Below are 18,937 nucleotides of genomic sequence, written 5' to 3'. Positions count from 1 at the left end.
CAGTCCCATGTAACCCCTATCAGCAAGAAGATCAAACTGACCAAGCTTTGCCCATTGACCCAAATGGTTGGCAGCCTAACTGGCATCAAAAGAAGGTGGCCACTCACAAATTGGTTCAACCACTGTTGACGGGCCAGCAGGGGCAGAAGTACTTGTTCTGGGCCTCTGAAGAAATACCTCAGGCTCCAACAGCTGCAACGAGCAACCAGGGATGGGCAATAAATGCTGGCCATCCAGCGATGCCCATGTCCCGCAAATGAATTTTTAAAAAATACCTCCCTCCAACAACCCACTGGTGGCACAGTGGTTAGCACTGCTGCCTCACAGCGCCAGGGACCTGTGTTCGATTCCTGGCTTGGGTCACTGTCTGTGTGGAGTTTGCTCATTCTCTCCGTGTCTCTGTGGGTTTCCCCCAGCTACTCCAATTTCCTCCCCCATCCCAAAAATAAATGGGTTGGGTGGTTTGGCCACGCTAAATTGCCGTTTAATGTCAAGGGGACAAGCAGGGTAAATAAATGGGCTGGGGGGGGTGCAGTCATTAGCGAGGACAGGGGTGTATCCTCTAAGGGGGGAGCATCCCTCACCGCTAGGGGTGACCTCCATGGGCCATAAGGTCTGTGGCAGGAACCATAGGGGCCTGGGTGGGATTGTGGTCGGTGCAGACTCACTAAGGTGGTGAACTTTAGTCTTGGGGAATCTTAACGCCATACCTTCATCTTATTACTGTGAGGCGCAGCATCTCAATATTGCAGCATCAGCTCATTGAAATGCAGGGTGTTTTAATGTTTAAGGGAAATTTTGTAACTTGAGATGCAATTTGTTATTACCACTACACCACAGCTCGTGAATGCCATCAGTTGGAAACATACGTTGCTCCCTATCAGTCAGTGCCACACATAATCAGAGACAGTCTGCATCCCTGGCAACCAAGAGCTATTGTGGGCTTTGTGTTTTGTTCTCCTGTCACCAATTAAATATGACACCACAAAAACAGATTCTATCCTCATTTTCATCCAAGAGGAGTAAGGTCCAGCAAGGATTGGCTGGAAAAGTGGCAAACAAACTTGGGCTGAGCTAAATGAAAAGTTCAGTCTCCAAAGACATCTATCATTCTGTACCAAAGAACAGTCCCGCTCACTAAAAGAATTAATTGTGAATTAAATGTGAAGGCTTTGGCCCTGAACGTAGGTCAAACAGCTGGGAGACAATTCCATCCTGGCTATTTCTAGTAGCTCCAATACAATTCTGTGCCCATTAGGCAATGGACTGCCTGACTTTGAGGCTCCACTTTGTGTGGCATGGTGGCACAGTGGTCAGCACCACTGCCTCACAGCGCCAGGGACCCGGTTCAATTCCCAGGCTTGGGTCACTGTCTGTGTGGAGTCTGCACGTTCTCCCCATGTCTGCGTGGGTTTCCACCAGGTGCTCCGGTTTCCTCACACAGCCTGAAAGACATGCTGGTTAGATACATTGGCTGTGCTAATTTCTCCCTCAGTATACCCAAACATGTGCCAGAGCGTGGTTACTAGGGGATTTTCACAGTAACTTCATTGCAGTGTTCATGTAAACCTACTTGTGACACTAATAAATAAACTAAAAACTTCTTTTAAGAACAGAAATCCCATCTCCCAGAGTAGCCAATCAATCGGAGGGTCAGCAGCACTTCAGTCCCAAAGTGCCATTCAGGAAAGCCAGGTAGAGTCGGCCCCAGAACCCTGCGGGTAGAGCTGGGGCCAGTCAGGCAGGCAGGGACCACGTTGGGTGGAGGGGGCTGGGGGTTGCAGATGTTAGTGAGGACAGGGATGTGTCTTGATGGAGGGCAGCCCTCACTGCTAGGGGTGACCTCCATAAGCCGTAAGGTCTGTGGCAGGAGCCAATCATGGCAACAATGGAAAGTGACTCCTCATTGGTCACTCATTGGCCTCAGTTAGTCTCTAGGCAGGGAGGCTGTCCTTGATTTTGCCTGCCACTGACTGAATTGGACAGAGTCAGCCAGACATTGGACACTACACCCACCCTCCCCTCCCCCACCCCCCATCCCCAACTTTCCCTCCCGATTCCACATTCCCTGCCATCCCAGCCTTCCAGCCCATTCCAGATTCACTTCTGCAAGAAGTGCGTCCAATATTTGGATAATTATAGTAAGCCCACAGCATTGGGCAACATGATGGCACAGTGATTAGCACGATGGCATAGTGATATAGTACTGTTGCTTCACCTGCGCCAGGGACCCGGGTTCAATTCCAGGCTCGGGTCACTTTCTGTGCGGAGTCTGCGTGGGTTTCTTCCGGGTGCTCCGGTTTCTTCCTGCGCTCCAAGGATGGGCGGGTTAGGCTGATTGGCCATGCTAATTGATCCTTGGTGTCAGGGGGACTAGCAGGGTAAATATGCAGAGTTGCGAAGATAGGGTCTAGGTTGGATTGTGGTCAGTGCAGGCTTGATGGGCTGAATGGCCTCTTTCTGCACTGTAGGGATTCTATGATAATTCTGTGATGTGTTGGGCAGACACCTTTGTTACTGTACAAGGATTACAGAGTCATATATCATCTCCTCTACTACAACCACATCGTAGAATAAACTTTCAGTCAGATTCTGTCTATAAGCAACTGAGTTGGTTTATATTAATAGTCAGCTGATAAGTAAACAGTAGCAAAGACAGACTACATAAAGTAAGACACAAACCATAGTTGTTCCTCACTGGAGTGTATAAAATAATAGTCATATTTCTGGCTCTAAACTCAACAGTAACACTGGGCCCGTAGATAACTGTTTGCTGTTAGGCTTCCATGGAGCCAGCAACCCCTCTCATGGCTTCAGAAGGGACTGCTGCATTGGCTCTAGATGTGCTGAACAGAAAGACTGACTTTTAGATGGTAAAACGAAAGCAAAATACCGCGGATACTGGAAATTGTGAAAAAAAAAGCTGGAAATTCTCAGCAGGATGGGCAACATCTGTGAAGAGAGAAAGGAGAGTTAGGGTTTTGAATCTGTCTAACTCTTCTTCAGAGTCTCCTTGTGAAGGAGAATCATACAGGATCAAAATATTCACTCGTAGAGCCCCTACAATGCAGTTCAGCCCATCGAGCCTGCACTGACAACAATCCCACCCAGGCTCTATCCCCGTAGCCCCATGTATTTACCCTGCTAGTCCCCCTGACACTAAGTTCCAGCAGTTTCTCTTCTTACTTTAGGTTCAGGTGGCACTTTTACACAACCTCAGGACATCTGAAAGTACTATATAGCCAATTAAGCATTTATGAATCACGGCCTCTCTCTGAAACCTCTTTGAAGCCAGACACACAGATAGAGGAAATCAAAATGTCTACCTTCCACAAAGCTGTCTGAGACCCACAGTGTATCAAACACAAAAGGATGCTTGCTGTTTGAGAATATCTCTTGAAACCTTTCGAGTAATTACTTGTGTTCCAGGATATCCATTGGTTGGACAGGTATCAGAAATAATTCCCCCTCTCAGTGACTATCACTGCTAGCTGTGCAGATACATGGATTTGGGCCAGTGTCTGTGGGAGTTTGCGCATTCTCCCGGTGATTGCGTGGGTTTCCTCCGGGTGCTCGGGTTTCCTCCCACACCCCAAAGATGTGCTCTTAGGCTGATTGGTGTAACAAATTGTCCCTAAATTATTCTCCCCTTAATCTGGTTTCCAATGGGGGTACCATAAGCATAGGCACGGGTCAAGGGAGGTGTAGGAAAAACACATTGTTAAGATGGTGGCGTGGGCTCGTTGGGCCGAAGGGCCTGTTTCCTGTGTTGTTCTTTGCTCTTTGCTCTTTGTTCTCTTCCCCCTTATTTTAGTCCCCCCTTTCCTTACCTTTCCTCCCCCTTTCCTTCCCCTTTCCCCCCTTTTCTCCACTTTATCCCCCATCCATCACCCCCTCCCCCCACATCTTCATCCATCACAGTTTACCCTCTGATTTCAGCTTCTCTGCCGTTTGGCCATTCACACCTATTCTGTCTATGGGCTGCCATTAACAGCCTTTCCCTCTGGTTTCTGTGGTATGATTCATCTTTCATTCCCTCACCTTGCAGTAAAAAAAATTCCCATTTTTTCTACCTTTTAGCTTTGACAAAGGGTCATCTGGACTCAAAATGTCAGCTCTTTTCTCTCCTTACAGATACTGCCAGACCTGCTGAGATTTTCCAGCATTTTCTCTTTTGGTTTCAGATTCCAGCATCCGCAGTAACTTGCTTTTATTTTAATCAGAAATAATTCTGTTCAGAACAATGCAAATAGACTTACAATTAACCAGGTAGTGAATCTGTGGAATTATTTATCACAGAGAGCTATAGAGGCTGGGACAATAAGTATGTTCAAGGCTGAGATATGATGCGAAGATGCCAGCGTTGGACTGGGGTAAGCACAGTAAGAAGTCTCACAATACCAGGTTAAAATCCAACAGGTTGGACTTCAATCTGGTGTTGTGAGACTTCAAGGCTGAGATGGACAGTAATGGAACCAAGGGTTAAAGTTTTAAAGTTTATTTATTAGTGTCACAAGTAGGCTTACATTAACATTGCACTGATGTTACTGTGAAAATCCCCTAGTCGCCACACTTCACCGCCTGTTCAGGTACACTGAGAGACATTTAGCATAGCCAATGCACCTAACCAGCACATCTTTCAGACTTTTGCATGTCTTTTGCACGTTCTCCCTGTGACTGTGTGGGTTTCCACTGGGTGGTCCGGTTTCCTCCCACAGTCCAAAGTTGTGTAGATTAGGTGGATTGGCCATGTTAAATTGTCCCTTAGAATCCGAAGATGTCTAGGTTAGCGGGATTGGCGGGGTAAATATTTGGAATTGGGGTAAGAGAGAGGGCCTGAGAAGATAGACAGTCGGATAGTAATATAAGACTCAATGGGCCGAATGGCCTCCTTATGCACTGTAGGAATTCTACGATTCTAAGGTGGCAGTTGGAAGAGATTACTGCCGAAAAGCTTCACGTTACAAAAGATAAAGAGAATGGCAAGAGTTAAACAAAGGAACAGAAAATTTGGCCAGAGTGTGAGTGGCAGAATAATGAAAAGCTGTATCTAAACGCAAAAATATGAAAAATAATTGTAAGACTGGCACAGGCAATAAAAAAATGAGAACATGTTTTACTTGTTTATTGTTCGTACTTTTCCTCTGCTCTGGAAACACCCAGTGTGGCTCAGAGCATTCACGGTTTGGATAAGAAGATTGTGGGTTTCAATAACCACCCAGGAACTTAAGTATATAATCCAGGCTGATACACGGTGGCACAGTGGTTAGCACTGCAGCCTCACAGCTCCAGGGACCTGGGTTTGATTCCAGCCTTCGGTCACTGTCTGTGTGGAGTCTGCACGTTCTCCCCGTGTCTGCGTGAGTTTCCTTCAGGTGGTCCAGTTTCCTCCCACAGTCCAAAGATTTGAGTTACGTGTATTGACCATGCTAAATTATCCCTTTTTGTACAAAGATGTATTTTTCAGATGGATTAGCCATGATACATAAAGAACAAAGAACAACAAACAAGGAAAATTGCAGCGCGAGAACAGGCCCTTCGGCCCTCCGAGCCTGCACCAACCATGCTGCCCGACTGAACTAAAACCCCCTATCCTTCCAGGGAACCATATCCCTTTATTCCCATCCTCTTCATGTATTTGTCAAGACGCCCATAAAAGTCACTGTCGTGTCTGCTTCCACTATCTCCCCCGGCAGTGAGTTCCAGGCAACCACTATTCTCTGTGTAAAAAATCTGCCTTGTACATCTCCTTTAAACCTTGCCCCTTGCACCTTAAACCTGTGCCCCTTGTAATTGACTCTTCCACCCTGGGAAAAAGCTTCTGATTATCCACTCTGTCCATGCTTCTCATAATCTTGTAGACTTCTATCAGGTCACCACTCAACCTCTATCATTCCAGTGAGAACAAATCAAGTTTCTCCAAACTTTTCTCATACCTAACGCCTTCCGTACCAGGCAACACCCTGGTAAATCTTTTCTATACCCTCTGTCCAAAGCGTCCATATCCTTCTGGTAGTGTGGCGACCAGAATTGAACACTTTTTCCAAATGCAGCCTAACTATGGTTATATAAAGCTGCAACATGACTTGCCAATTTTTAAACTCAATACCCTGGCCAATGAAGGCAAGCATGCCGTATGCTTTCTTGACTACCTTCTCCACCTGCATTGACACTTTCAGTGACCTGTGTACCTGTACACCTTGGTCACTTTGCCTATTAATATTCTTAAGGGTTCTGCCATTTACTGTATATTTAGTATTTGTATTAGACCTTCCAAAATGCATTACCTCACATTTGTCCGGATTAAACTCTATCTGTTACCTCTCTGCCCAAGTCTCCAGCTAATCTATATCCTGCTGTATCCTCTGATGGTCCTCATTGCCATTTGCAAATCCACTAACCTTTGTGCGCTCTGCAAACTTACTAATCAATCTAGTTACATTTTCCTCCAAATCATTTATATATATTACAAACAGCAAAGGTCCCAGCACTGACCCCTAAGGAACACCACTAGTTACAGCCCTCCAGTCCATTGCTACCCTCTGTCTTCTTTGACTGAGCCAGCTTTCTATCCACCTTGCCAGCTCTGTTACCCTCTGATCCCATACGACTTCACCTTCTGCACCAGTCTGCCATGAAGGACCTTGTCAAAGGCCTTACTGAAGTCCATGTAGACAACATCCACTGCCCTACCCTCATCAATCATCTTTGTCACTTCCTTGAAAAACTCGACCAAGTTCAAGAGACACGACCTCCCCTTCACAAAACCATGTTGCCTCTCAGTAATACGTCTTCTTATTTCCAAGTGGGAATAAATCCTGTCTCGAAGAATCCCCTCCAGTAATTTCCCTACCACTGATGTAAGGTTCACTAGCCTGTAATTAACTGGATTATTCTTGCTACCCTCTTAAACAAAGGAACAACACTGGCTATTCGCCAATCCTCTGAGACCTCCCCTGTAGCCAGTGAGGATATAAAGATTTCTGTCAAGGCCGTTGCAATTTCCTCCCTCGCCTCTCCCAGAATTCTGGGTACGTCCCATCAGGCCCCGGGGACTTGTCTACCTTAAGGTTTCTCAAGAACCCCAATACCACCTCCTTTTTAATCTCAATATGACTCAAACTATCTGCACACCCTATCTCAGGCTCATCGTCCAACTCGTCCTTCTCTTTGGTAAATAATGTGTGAGGTTATGGGGATAGAACGGGGAAGAGGGCCTGGGAAGATATTCTGTCAGAGAGTCGGTGCTGACTTGATAGGCTGAATAGCCTCTTCTGAATCATAGAATCCCAGTACTGCAAAGGAGGCCATTTGGCCCAATGAGTCTGCACCAACAGCAATCCCACCCAGGCCCTATCCCCGCAACCCCATGTTAATCTACCTGACACAAAGGGGCAATTTACTATAGCCAATCAAACTAACCCGCACATCTTTGGACCGTGGGAGGAAAGCAGAGCACCCGGAGAAAATCCGCGCAGACACAGGGGGAACGTGCAAACTCCGCACAGACAGTGACCAAGGCTGGAATTGAACCTGCGTCCCTGGCACTGTGAGATATCAGTGTTAACCACCATGCTGCCTCCATGATTCTATGAAGTATTGAGGGTGTGCTGCTTGTCAAAGTGCCAACTCTTGGGTGAGATGTTAAACCAGGATTCTGCCTGCCCTTACAGATAATGTAAAAGTCCCACAGGCCTTTTGGAAAGGGTATTTTTCCTGCTGTACTGACCAATATTTATCCCGTAGCCAAGATCACATGAGCTGGTTGTTACTGTGTTACTGTTTGTTAGCGTTAATAATAATGTCTGTTTTTGTGGTTCCCTCCAATAGGAGAAAATTCCCTTTGCGGTTGTTGGCACTGACCAGGAGCACCAAGTGAACGGCAAGAAGATTTTAGGCAGGAAAACCAAGTGGGGAATTATCGAAGGTAAAAAATCTAAACAGATTGGTGATCTGTGGTTAGAGATGTTAACAAAACCCAACTTAATTCTGAGGTTAAACAATGTACTGTTCCCAAATATAATCACTAACCCCAGTGAGAAATTATATATTCAGAGGCAATCACTATTCAGTTATCTGCTGATTACATTTTGTGCCAGCTAAAGAAATTGTGTACCACGTTGCGATCTTAACATAAGAACATAAGAGCTACGAGCAGGAGTCGGCCATCTGGCCCCTCGATCCTGCTCTGCCATTCAATAAGATCACGGCTGATCTTTTTGTGGACTCAGCTCCACTTGCCCGCCCACTCACCATAACCCATAATTCCTTTACTGTTCAAATAGTTATCTATCCTTGCCTTAAAAACACTCAATGAGGTAGCCTCAACTGTTTCACTGGGCAGGGAATTCCACAGATTCACAACACTTTGGGTGAAGAAGTTCCTCCTCAACTCAGTCCTAAATCTGCTTCTCCTTATTTTGAGGGCATGCCCCCTAGTTCTAGTTTCACCCGCCAGCGGAAACAACTTCCCTGCTTCTATCTTATATATTTCCTCCATAAACTTATATGTTTCTCTAGATCTCCCCTCATTCTTCTGAATTCCAATGAGCACAGCCCCAATCTACTCAGTCTCAGGCTCCTTACAGGCCATGCACACCATACTGTCGCTGCAAGCGAGGATGGAGAATTTGGTGTTCAGCCAAATGGGGTAGCATGGTGGCACAATGGTTAGCACTGCTGTCTCGCAGCGCCAGGGATCCGGGTTCGATTCCCGGGCTGGGTTACTGTCTGTGTGGAGCCTGCACGTTCCCCTCCTTGTCCACGAGAGTTTCCTCCAGGTTCTCCGGTTTCCTCCCACAGTCTGAAAGACGTGCTGGTTAGGTGCATTGGTTGTGCTAAATTCTCCGTCAGTGTACCCAAACAGACGCCAGAGTGTGGTGACTAGGGGATTTTCACAGTAACTTCATTGCAGTGTTAATGTAAATCTACAAACAAGTGCCAGATTGTGGCAACTAGGGGATTTTCACAGTAACTTCATTGCAGTGTGAATGTACTTGTAACACTAATAAATAAACATTAAAAACTTCAACTTTAAACTCTTATCTCTGTCCACTGCAGCGGGACCAGAAAATTCCACCTTCCGTGATTGTCACACTGGCCACAGCTGGCTTGGTGCTGGAATCCCTGCTTTGTGGGTGAAATTTGAAAAGCAGTTTCGGGACTTACAGCACACATTCACTTTTAACCAGCCCGCCTACATTGTTCAGGTTTCAATTCCCACGATCGGAGTGTTACCTGCAGGCTTTTCACAGGGTAACCTCAAGAGTGATTTCCCTGTACAGTAAAAGGCTTTCAACGGGGAAACCTCAGCCAGGAATTAAAATCTTTTGGTTTATCCTACCTAAGTAATTACCACTCGCAATATTTACTCTAATCCCAGCTTCTGCATTCCCATCTGTTAAGGAGCTCAGGTTAATAATGCTTCTGAGTTGATCAAAGGTAAGCAGGGGATCTTCCAGTACTGCCTACAACGGGATTTGCCGCGGTAGGGCTGTAAAATCATAGACTCCCTACAGTACAGAAGAGGCCATTCAGACCATCAAGTCTGCACCGGCTCTCTGAGAGAGTATCTTACCCAAGCCCTCTCCTCCACCGTATCCCCTTAACCACACAATTTGCCAACGCCAATCTGTCTAACCTACACATCTTGGAACACTAAGGGTCAATTTAGCACAGTCAACCTCCCCATCTTTGGAGTATGGGAAAAAACTGGAGCAAACCCACACAGACACAGGGAGAATGTGCAGACTTTGCACAGTCACCTGCATCCCTGGCACTGTGAGGCAGCAGTGCTAACCACTGTGCCACCATGCTGCCCACTAAATCCCTGCCAGAGAGCTAGCCAATTGGAGTCATAGAGTCCCAGTGCAGACGGAGGTCGTTCAGCTCATCGAGTCTGCATCGACCACAATTCCACCCAGGACCTATCCACATAACCCTACATATTTACTCTGCAAATCTCCCTGATACTAAGGGGCAATTTAGCGCAGTCAGTCCACCTAATCTGCACACCTCTGGACTGTGGGAGGAAACTGGAGCACCCAGAGGAAACCCACGCAGACACAGGAGGAATGTGCAAACTCTACACAAGCTGGAAATCAAACCTATGTCCAAGGCGCTGTGAGGCAGCAGTGCTAACCACTGTGCCAGCGTGCTGCCTCGGGCTCTGAAGTCTGTGTTTTCTGTAATAGTGATAAGCGCCGATGATAAGAAAATTGGTGCTGCTCATGCACACGATATATTGAGCAGGATTTCCTCTCCCTCTGCAGTGTGTTTGGTGGCATGTGTGGCGGTGTGCCGCTCACTGGTGGTGGGACCTTACAGTCCTGCCGTTGTCAACAAGATTTCCCATTGAACGCACCCCTCACTGCCGGAAAACCAGCGGCAGAGATATGCTGTCAGTGGGATGGTAAGATCCCACTGGCGTAAGCAGCAGCAAGATCTCAGTAACTCTGTAATATTACCACACACCATAATATGACCATATAAAGGCTCAGCAAGTAGATTTGTCTGAGATGTTAGCGCAGTTAGTTCAAAGGATGTTGGCTCCAGCTCAAGTTGAACTCAAGGACTTGAATACTTAATCTAGGCTGGCACCTCACTGGTGCAGTGCTGAGGGAGTGCTGCACTGTCAGAGGTATCACCCTTCCGGTGAGATGTCAAACTGAATTACTTCCGGACCCCCTCAAGTGAATGCAACAGATCCCACTGCGTGTTTAGACACCAGCACCACCATTTCCCCAGCTCTCCCAGTACAAGCGTGGAACTTCCAACTCTCTGACTGTGACAACTAGGGGATTTTCACAGTAACTTCATTGCAGTGCTAATGTAAGACTACTCGTGTCACTAATAAATAAACTTTAAACTTTAACATAAGCTTACCAATCTTTTTATCGTTTGTACAGAAGAGTGCAGTGCATTGAGTCTGTGTCAGTTCTATCGTAGAAATCCTACAGTACAGAAGGAGGCCATTTGGCCCATCAAGTCTGCACCAGCAACAATCCCACCTAGGCCTCACCCACCTCACCCAACATATTTACTCCGCTTATCCCTCTGACCTATGCACCCTGGGACATTAAGAGCAATTTAGCACGGCCAATGCACCTAATCCGGTCATTTTGGACTATCAGACGAGCGAGCTAATTGGTCGGATTCCCCTGCAATGACAAACCAGGCAAATCCCTCAATTCAGGAAGCTGTTTCCTGATTCAGTGGAGGATACCTTTGTTCACAAAGTCCACACTCGGAGTATACAGAATCGCCAGAGAATCAAACAGTGAGATAGCATGTAATCAAGACCATTCAGCCCATCATACCAGTGCCAGCTCTTCGAAAGAGCTGTCCAAGCAAGTCCTACCCCTCTAGCCCTCCAACCCTGCCCCGCCCTCCCAGTATCCATTCCTGCCACCGCTACTACCACCAACCCCCTTCCCCCCACCCACCCTCCACCCCTGCCCCCTCCCAATCCACCCCATGCTTTTTCCTCCATGGCTCTGTCATGTTTTGTCCTTCAGGTAGTTATCCAATTCCCTTTGGAAGGTTAGGGTGGTGGAAGCAGATTTAATTCACAACAACCCGCTGGGTCGACAGTTGTGTGGGTTAGGTGCATTGGCCGTGCTAAATTACCCTTAATGGCCCAGGATACATAGGTTAGAGGGATAAGCGGGGTAAATGTGTGGGGTGACGGGGATAAGGCCTTAATGGAATTGTTGTCAGTGCAAACCCGATGGGCCAAATGGCCTTTGGTTCTCTTTGCCAATCTCCTGTCCAGAGAGGAGGGAAGGATGCCCAGGGAATTCTCTCCTGTTCCAGAGCAAGCTTGGTCAGACCAAGCTGTCCATATAGGGAGTTAATGAAAAGCACTTGGGTCAGATCTGAGTCCCACTGTAAGAGTTTACATTGACGCAATGTGCAGCAATAAAGGCTACAAGGCCTTGTTTGTTAGGTTGCTCCAAATGTCTTTTCAGCTACAGCCTGATGCACTCAGCACGACCACACTGTAACTGCCAGCAGTCACGTACGATTGGATACACCCCGTTGACCCAGTGTGAAACCTTTGCCAACTTCCAGGATGTTAAGCAAAAAGGAAGACTTTATATAGCACTCCTCACAATCTCGGCACGCCCAAAAGCAGCTTAACAGCCACAGCACTACTTCTAAAGCCTTGCCACAGCTGCAATGTTGAAATCTGCTGCAAAATCTGTAGAGAAAAACGCATGTTACAATATAACACTTTTCAACAGTGCGCCTTTCCCTAAATAGAACTTGCGCATTCTGCAAATGAAGTTAATTTGCAAAAAAAACTTTCCGTGCTCAAAATGTTTTACTGAGCACAGTTTAAAGTGATCTTTACTCACTGCTCACTCAGACGGCATGGTAGCACAGTGGTTGGCACTGCTGCCTCACAGCACTAGGCACCTGGGTTCGATTCCCGGCTTGGCTCACTGTCTGTGTGGAGTCTGCACGTTCTCCCCATGTTTGCGTGGGTTTCCTCCGGGTGCTCCAGTTTCCTCCTACAGTCTGAAGGACGTACTAGTTAGGTCCATTGGCCATGTTAAATTTTCCCTGAGCGTACCCAAACAGGCGCCGGAGTGTGGTGACTAGGTGATTTCACAGTAACTTCATTGCGGTGTTAATGTCAGCCTTACTTGTGACTAATAAATAAACTTTAACTTTACTTTTGCTTTAACTATCCACCTGGGAGAGACTACCATGAAAAGCAGCAGGAGTGCAGTGTGTGAAAAGAATGACATACCCTAATGGTTTCAAGTAAAGGTCTGGTATTTCTTGCTGACAGTAAAGAGTTATTGCTGTGCAGTATGTTTTTGAAATCTGTTCAAGCTCTGCCAATTTTTTATTTAATTGCTTAAAGGATTGCTATAACTAAACAAATACATAGAACAGGCAGCAAGGCAGCCTCTCTAATCTCCCTTTTTGTCACGATACAGCGCTGTGGAAAAAGCTGGAGTTAATTCGAGAAAAGGACACTGACGTGTTTGTTCCCTCTTTTATCTCCTACTGTTCTCATTTCTCTCTGTCTCTCTTTCTTGCTCTTTCTCTGCTTTTTTGCGCAGAGGGTGGTGGATGCCTGGAACTCGTTGCCGGGGGAAGCAGATGCGATAGTGACTTTTAAGGGGCGTCTTGACAAATACATGAATAGGATGGGAATGGAGGGAAATGGTCCCCGGAAGGGTAGGGACTTTTAGTTCAGTCGGGCAACATGGTAGGTGCAGGCTTAGAGGGCTAAGGGACCTGTTCCTGTGCTGCAATTCTCTTTTTCTTTGTTCTCTGCTGATTTGCTTCTCTACAATAGCAAGCATGCCAACCATTGGCAAATAATTTGCAGTCTAGACATTTGGAATGGAAGCATTCAGCTTTCAAGAGTCACATCTTTAGCTACATGGGGCTTTGCAGGGTTAGGAATACATTGGATAAAATGCAGCACGGTGGAACCTCAGGCCCAACCGGTGACCATTGGGTAGCTTCCCTCCTGAGCTTCCACCTTAGTTGTTAGTACCTTGTAAATGAAAACCAAACGATAGTAGGAAGCTCGAGCTGAACAAACATTCTTCCTTGCGTCCCAAGGTTACTGATACGTTCATACTCTGTCTGTGTGGAGTCTGCACATTCTCCCCTTGTCTACATGGGTTTCCTCTGGGTGCTGTGATTTCCTCCCACAGTCTGAAAAACATGCTGGTTGGATGGATTGGCCATGCTAAATTCTCTCTCAGTGCAGCCGAACAAGCGCCAGAGTGTGGTGACTAGGGGATTTTCACAGTAACTTCATCACAGTATTAATGTAAGCCTACTTGTGACACTAATAAATTTTAAGCTAGTCCGCACCCTAGTAGTTTCCCTTTATTATCATAGAATCACGGAATATTACAGTGCAGGAAAGACCCTTCGGCCCATCGAGTCTACACCAATGTATGAAAAGCCCTGACTTCCTCACCTAACCCCATCTGCCAACGCTTGGCCCACAGCCTTGAATGTTATGATGTTCCAAATACTCATCAAAGGATGTGAGGCATCCCACCTCCACCACCCTCCCGAAAACTTATAAATTGAAACATTATAAAGCATCATGAAATCACCAAATAATTGAACAGCTGTGAAATTGACAGAACGTGTTAAATTGAAATTCTCCAATAATCCAAAAGGCCTCGTCAATAATATTCTGACACATTCCTCACAGAACATTTGCAATTGTGGTCAGCAATCTTTAACAGTGAGTATGTTGTATCAACAAACTGCAGGAAATCTCATGCCGAAATGAAACCTCATTAGCAAACTAGTCTGTCAAATGAAGAATGTGGGCAGGTTTTAATAATTCCTTGTTCTTTCATGGGATGTGGACATCGCTGGCTGAGCCAGCATTTGCTCCCCATCCCTAGTCATCCTTGAGCTGACTGGCTTGCTAGGCCATTTCAGAGGGCAGTTGAGAGTCAACCATATTGCTGTGAGTCTGGAGGCACAAGTAGGCCAGACCAGGTAAGGACGGCAGATTTCCTTCCGCATTAGTGAACCAGATGGGTTTTTATGACAATCAACAATTGGTTTCATAGTCATCATCAGATTTTTTTTAATTGGATTAAAATTTCATCATCTGCAGAGGTGGGATTTGAACCCAAGTCCCCAAAGGATTACCCTGGGCCTCTGGATTACTAATCCAGCGACAGTACCACTACGACACTGCCTTCCCCCATGCATTCTATCCTGTTTTATTTGGGAGAGGCACTGAAATGTTTGTCTCGGTCAGTTAAGTGCAAGCCTTTATTTTATTTCCATGTGTGAGAAGCAGTCTTGTGAGTTATGCTTTAAGCAGCTGTCATGTTCCTGATTTTTGAGGATTCTCTTTACAATGCTGTTGTAGAATCCCTACAGTGCAGAAGGTGGCCATTTGGCCCATCAAGTCTGCATCAACCACCATACCACCCAGGCAACTGCACATATTTCCCCTAGCTAGTTGACACTAAGGGACAATTTATCATGGCCAATCAACCAAGCCCGCACATCTTTGGAGTGTGGGAGTAAATAGAGCACCCGGAGGAAACCCATGCAGACACAGGGAGAATGTGCAGCCTCCACATATACATTGACCCAAGCTGGGAATTGAACCCAGGCCCCTGGCACTGTGAGGCGGCAGTGCTAACTATTGTGCCATCGTGCCGCCCTGTCACCCTGCACTGACAGTGCCTTTGGGTGGTTTAAAAGACAGGGCAGATTAATTCTAATGATTTGAAAGATGTGAACATTATTTAGTTCACCACCCCCACTCCATCCTGTGGAATTGGCCAGGCAAAATCCATCAAACAGCACTTGCTGAATACAAATGCCACACACCATCTGGGCACAGCCATGTGTCACCTTGAGGCAAATAAGATCTCATCACCTGGTGTTTTCCAGTCTCCAGGGAAACTAATAAATGACAAAAAACATTGAGGGAAAAAATCCCTATTATAAGTTCCAATTTAACAAGAGCACTGAGTGCATTTATGTGGACAATATGGAACATATACCCTCCTGTCCTGATTTAGTCGGTTCTTGAAGATGAGAAATGTTTTAAGACATGGATTAAAATGGATTCGGGTGACAGATGGCAGCCAAGGTGGTAATGGATCAACACAAACTTATTCCAGACTTGCAGCTGAGGAGCTCACACCTGTAAATATATTTTATTGGAAGTAAGTGTATTTTGTGAGCAAACACACACACACACACAGTGTGCAGCCTGAAGGAAATAGACTGTATAGCTTGGATACAGTCAGGTCCAGCACTCACTTAATGGGTAATTTGCTATCACTGGGGCATAGTGCAAGGTCAGGGCATTTTGTTATACTAACCTCTCTGCTGACCTCTCTGTCAGGGAGGTACAAATAGAGTTGGTTCAATAATGCCTACCTATAATTGAGTATCTTACTCAGTGTCATACACAGCAAGCATCTAACACACATGGGTCTCTGAATCCTCGCCATCTGTCAATCCAATACAGGATTAAATGCAGGGCTAGGTTAGCAAGTTAGGTGCTGGGCTCCGAAGGACTTGGATTTGATTCAAGTGAAGCTGAACTTCTCTACTGTTGATAAAGTCAACATTTAGTAAAACGTAAAAACCCACCCTTTTTTTTATAAAATCCCCACAGTGCAGAGAGGCCAATTGGCTCATCACATCTGTACCGACCCTCCGAAAGAGCACCTTACATAGGCATAATCACCCACTCTAACCCTATAACCCCGTGCACTTACCATAGCCAATCCATCAAACCTGCACATCTTTCAACACTAAGGGGAAATTTAGGCATGGCTAATCTACCTAACCTGCACAGTTTGGACAGTGTGAGGCTTCTAGCCTTGAGTGGCTGTGTGGAGTTTGCACATTCTCCCCGTGTCTGCGTGGGTTTCCTCCAGGTACTCCAGTTTCCTCCCATAGTCCAAAGATGTGCAGGTTAGGTTGATTGGCCACGCTAAATTGCCCTTAGTGTCAGGGGGGTTAGCAGGTTAAATATGTGGGGTTACAGGAATAGGGCCTGTGTGGGATTGTGATCAGTGCAGACTCAATGGACCGAATGGCCTCCTTCTGCACTGTAGGAATTCTATGATAAACCAGAGCACCTGGAGGAAACCCACACAGGCAGGGGGGGTGAAGCTGCAAACTCCACACAGTCAGTCACCCGAGGCTGGAAACGATCCCGGGTCCTAGGTAGCATGAGGTAGCAGTGCAGCACAGTGGCTATCACTGCTGCCCCACTGCGCCAGAGATCCAGCTTCAATTCCCGGCTTGGGTCACTGTCTATGTGGAGTTTTCACATTCTCTCCATGTCTGCGTGGTTTTCCTCTGGGTGCTCTGGTTTCCTCCAACAATCCAATGATGTGTGGATTAGATGGATCGGCCATGCTAAATTGCCTTTTAGTCTCAGGGGGATGAGCTAGGGCAATTGCATGGAGTCATGGGGATAGAGCCCTTGTGAGATTGTGATCGGTGCAGACTTGATAGGCCTAATGGCCTCCTTCTGTACTGTAGGATTCTATAACCACTGTGCCACCGTGACACCCCTTACATGCAGCTCTCCTAATTATATGTTTGAAGGAACACTGGCAGGTGAGTTTCTTGTAATCTTTAAATCAAATGAGGACTGCTATCCTTTACTCATTGTACTGGGCTTGTCTCACAGCGCCAGGGGCCTGGGTTCGATTCCTGGCTTGGGTCACTGTCTGTGTGGAGTCTGCACATTCTCCCCGTGTCTGCGTGGGTTTCCTCCGGGTGTTGCAGTTTCCTCCCCCAGTCCGAAAGACGTGCTGGTTAGGTGCACTGACCATGCTAAATTCACCCTCAGTGTACCCAAATAGGCATTGGAATGTGGCTACTGGAGGATTTTCAATTGCAATGTTAATGTTAAGTCGTACTCGTAACTAAAAAATAAAAGTAACAAAATAAACTCAAACCTGCAAAGAGACTGGAAACGTCTTTACCCTGGTTTAATGTTAATTATCTGTCTTTGCCCTGGTTTGATGTTAATTATCTGCGACAACAGGGAGGACAGTTTGGAAAGTCATTAAATGGGAGTTTCGGATGTGAATGATAATTTGCTGATTCTACATCATCACTGATTTGGTCTCTTTGCCTCTTTCAGTTGAAAATGGTGCACATTGTGAATTTGCAAATCTACGAGATCTACTGATCAGGTAAGAGGAGGCTCCGGTTCTTTAAGACACACCTTTCTGTATTCGGGAGCTGTGGACTGTGTGGGAAAAATTCCATCCCCAATAATTGGTCGTTTCAAAATGAATATTCTTAACAAGCGAAACAGAATTGGGATTTCCAGTCATGGTGCCACATTGCCGTGTGTGTGAGAGACAGACTGGGTAGGGGTGGAGAACACCAGGCAATCTGTGAAAAACATAAACAGCAAAAGCATTCAGATTTGAGAGAGAATGCTGGTAACACTGCCCCTGGCATTGATCCCAGCCGCTCAGGAGGGGTCACTGCAGCTAAACAGCAACTCACTTCCTTATTGTAATGTAACAAACAAAGTCATAACACTCACGGTTCAGTGAACATGAACATGTCCTCACTGGTAGCAAAACATACAAGCTCCACAAAGATATGAGTGGAGCTGTTGTAAATGGGGTTTGATGACCAAGTCTACTGTAGAGAGAGGAGCAAGGGGGCAGAGGATGATTGAAAAGGATATATATAAAGATAATTTAATTCCTCATGAGTGGGATAACCTTCTCTCCCCCACCTACAACATGTTCCATGGCAACAGAGACAGCCCACCACTGGCCAGCAGTGCGATCTTCTGATTGGTTGGCAGTTTGCGGGGGGGGGGGCGGGGGGGTTGCTGGCATATATTGGGCATCATAGTAACCGTGCCAAGCCTGTCGCCTACTTGCCCCCCCCCACTCCCAGAGGTATTATACCCAGTTTGGGGGAGGTGTTCACTATCCACTCACCCATGGGCCCATTGAGACCCTTGCTAGGCAATGAATGGCCAACCTCACCACTGTTGGTGCTTTTCCTGCAATGGGTGAGGCTGGCACCAAGTGTCTGGGTCACTAGTGGCCATGCCAGGGCACGGTGCTTCAGACATCTCATGTCCATCAGAGGGAGACCCACCCTGATGTATGCCTTCTCCCCTCTCCCCATGTTTCTCCTCCCCTACCTACAGGTGCCAGAGTGTGGCAGCAAAGGGATTTTCACAGTAACTTCATTGCAGTGTTAATGTAAGCCTACTTGTGACACTAACAAATAAACTCCCAGGCGATCCAGGCACCTACAACCTCATGCCAGGGCCTGCCACCCAAACCCTGGCAAGACCCTGGACTTACCCGGAAATCTAGGCTTCACATCTCTTCTTCGGGGTGGGGGAGGGTGTTTATCTATTATAGATTTACCGACCACTGTCTATAATGTAACCTACTTTGCTCTTGAGTGT

General features: G+C 46.5%; 1 protein-coding gene across 7 annotated transcripts in view; it reads left to right on the top strand.

The window, feature by feature from the left end:
* The window catches only part of LOC145355077 (neuronal-specific septin-3-like), a 392,555-nt gene that overhangs the window by 357,215 nt on the left and 16,403 nt on the right, over positions 1–18,937 (top strand). For all 7 annotated transcript variants that reach the window (XM_080206915.1, XM_080206917.1, XM_080206919.1 and 4 more), the window contains 2 exons: positions 7,831–7,927; positions 17,633–17,684. In XM_080206915.1, the coding sequence (XP_080063041.1) occupies positions 7,831–7,927; positions 17,633–17,684 (149 nt within the window). The remainder of the gene's footprint in view (positions 1–7,830; positions 7,928–17,632; positions 17,685–18,937) is intronic.

This window comes from Carcharhinus amblyrhynchos, chromosome 18, assembly GCF_965287045.1.
Source record: "Carcharhinus amblyrhynchos chromosome 18, sCarAmb.v2.hapA, whole genome shotgun sequence".
Lineage (NCBI taxonomy): Eukaryota > Metazoa > Chordata > Chondrichthyes > Carcharhiniformes > Carcharhinidae > Carcharhinus > Carcharhinus amblyrhynchos.
Note: the sequence above shows the minus strand (reverse complement) of the source record. Positions and strands in the feature narration are given on the sequence as shown.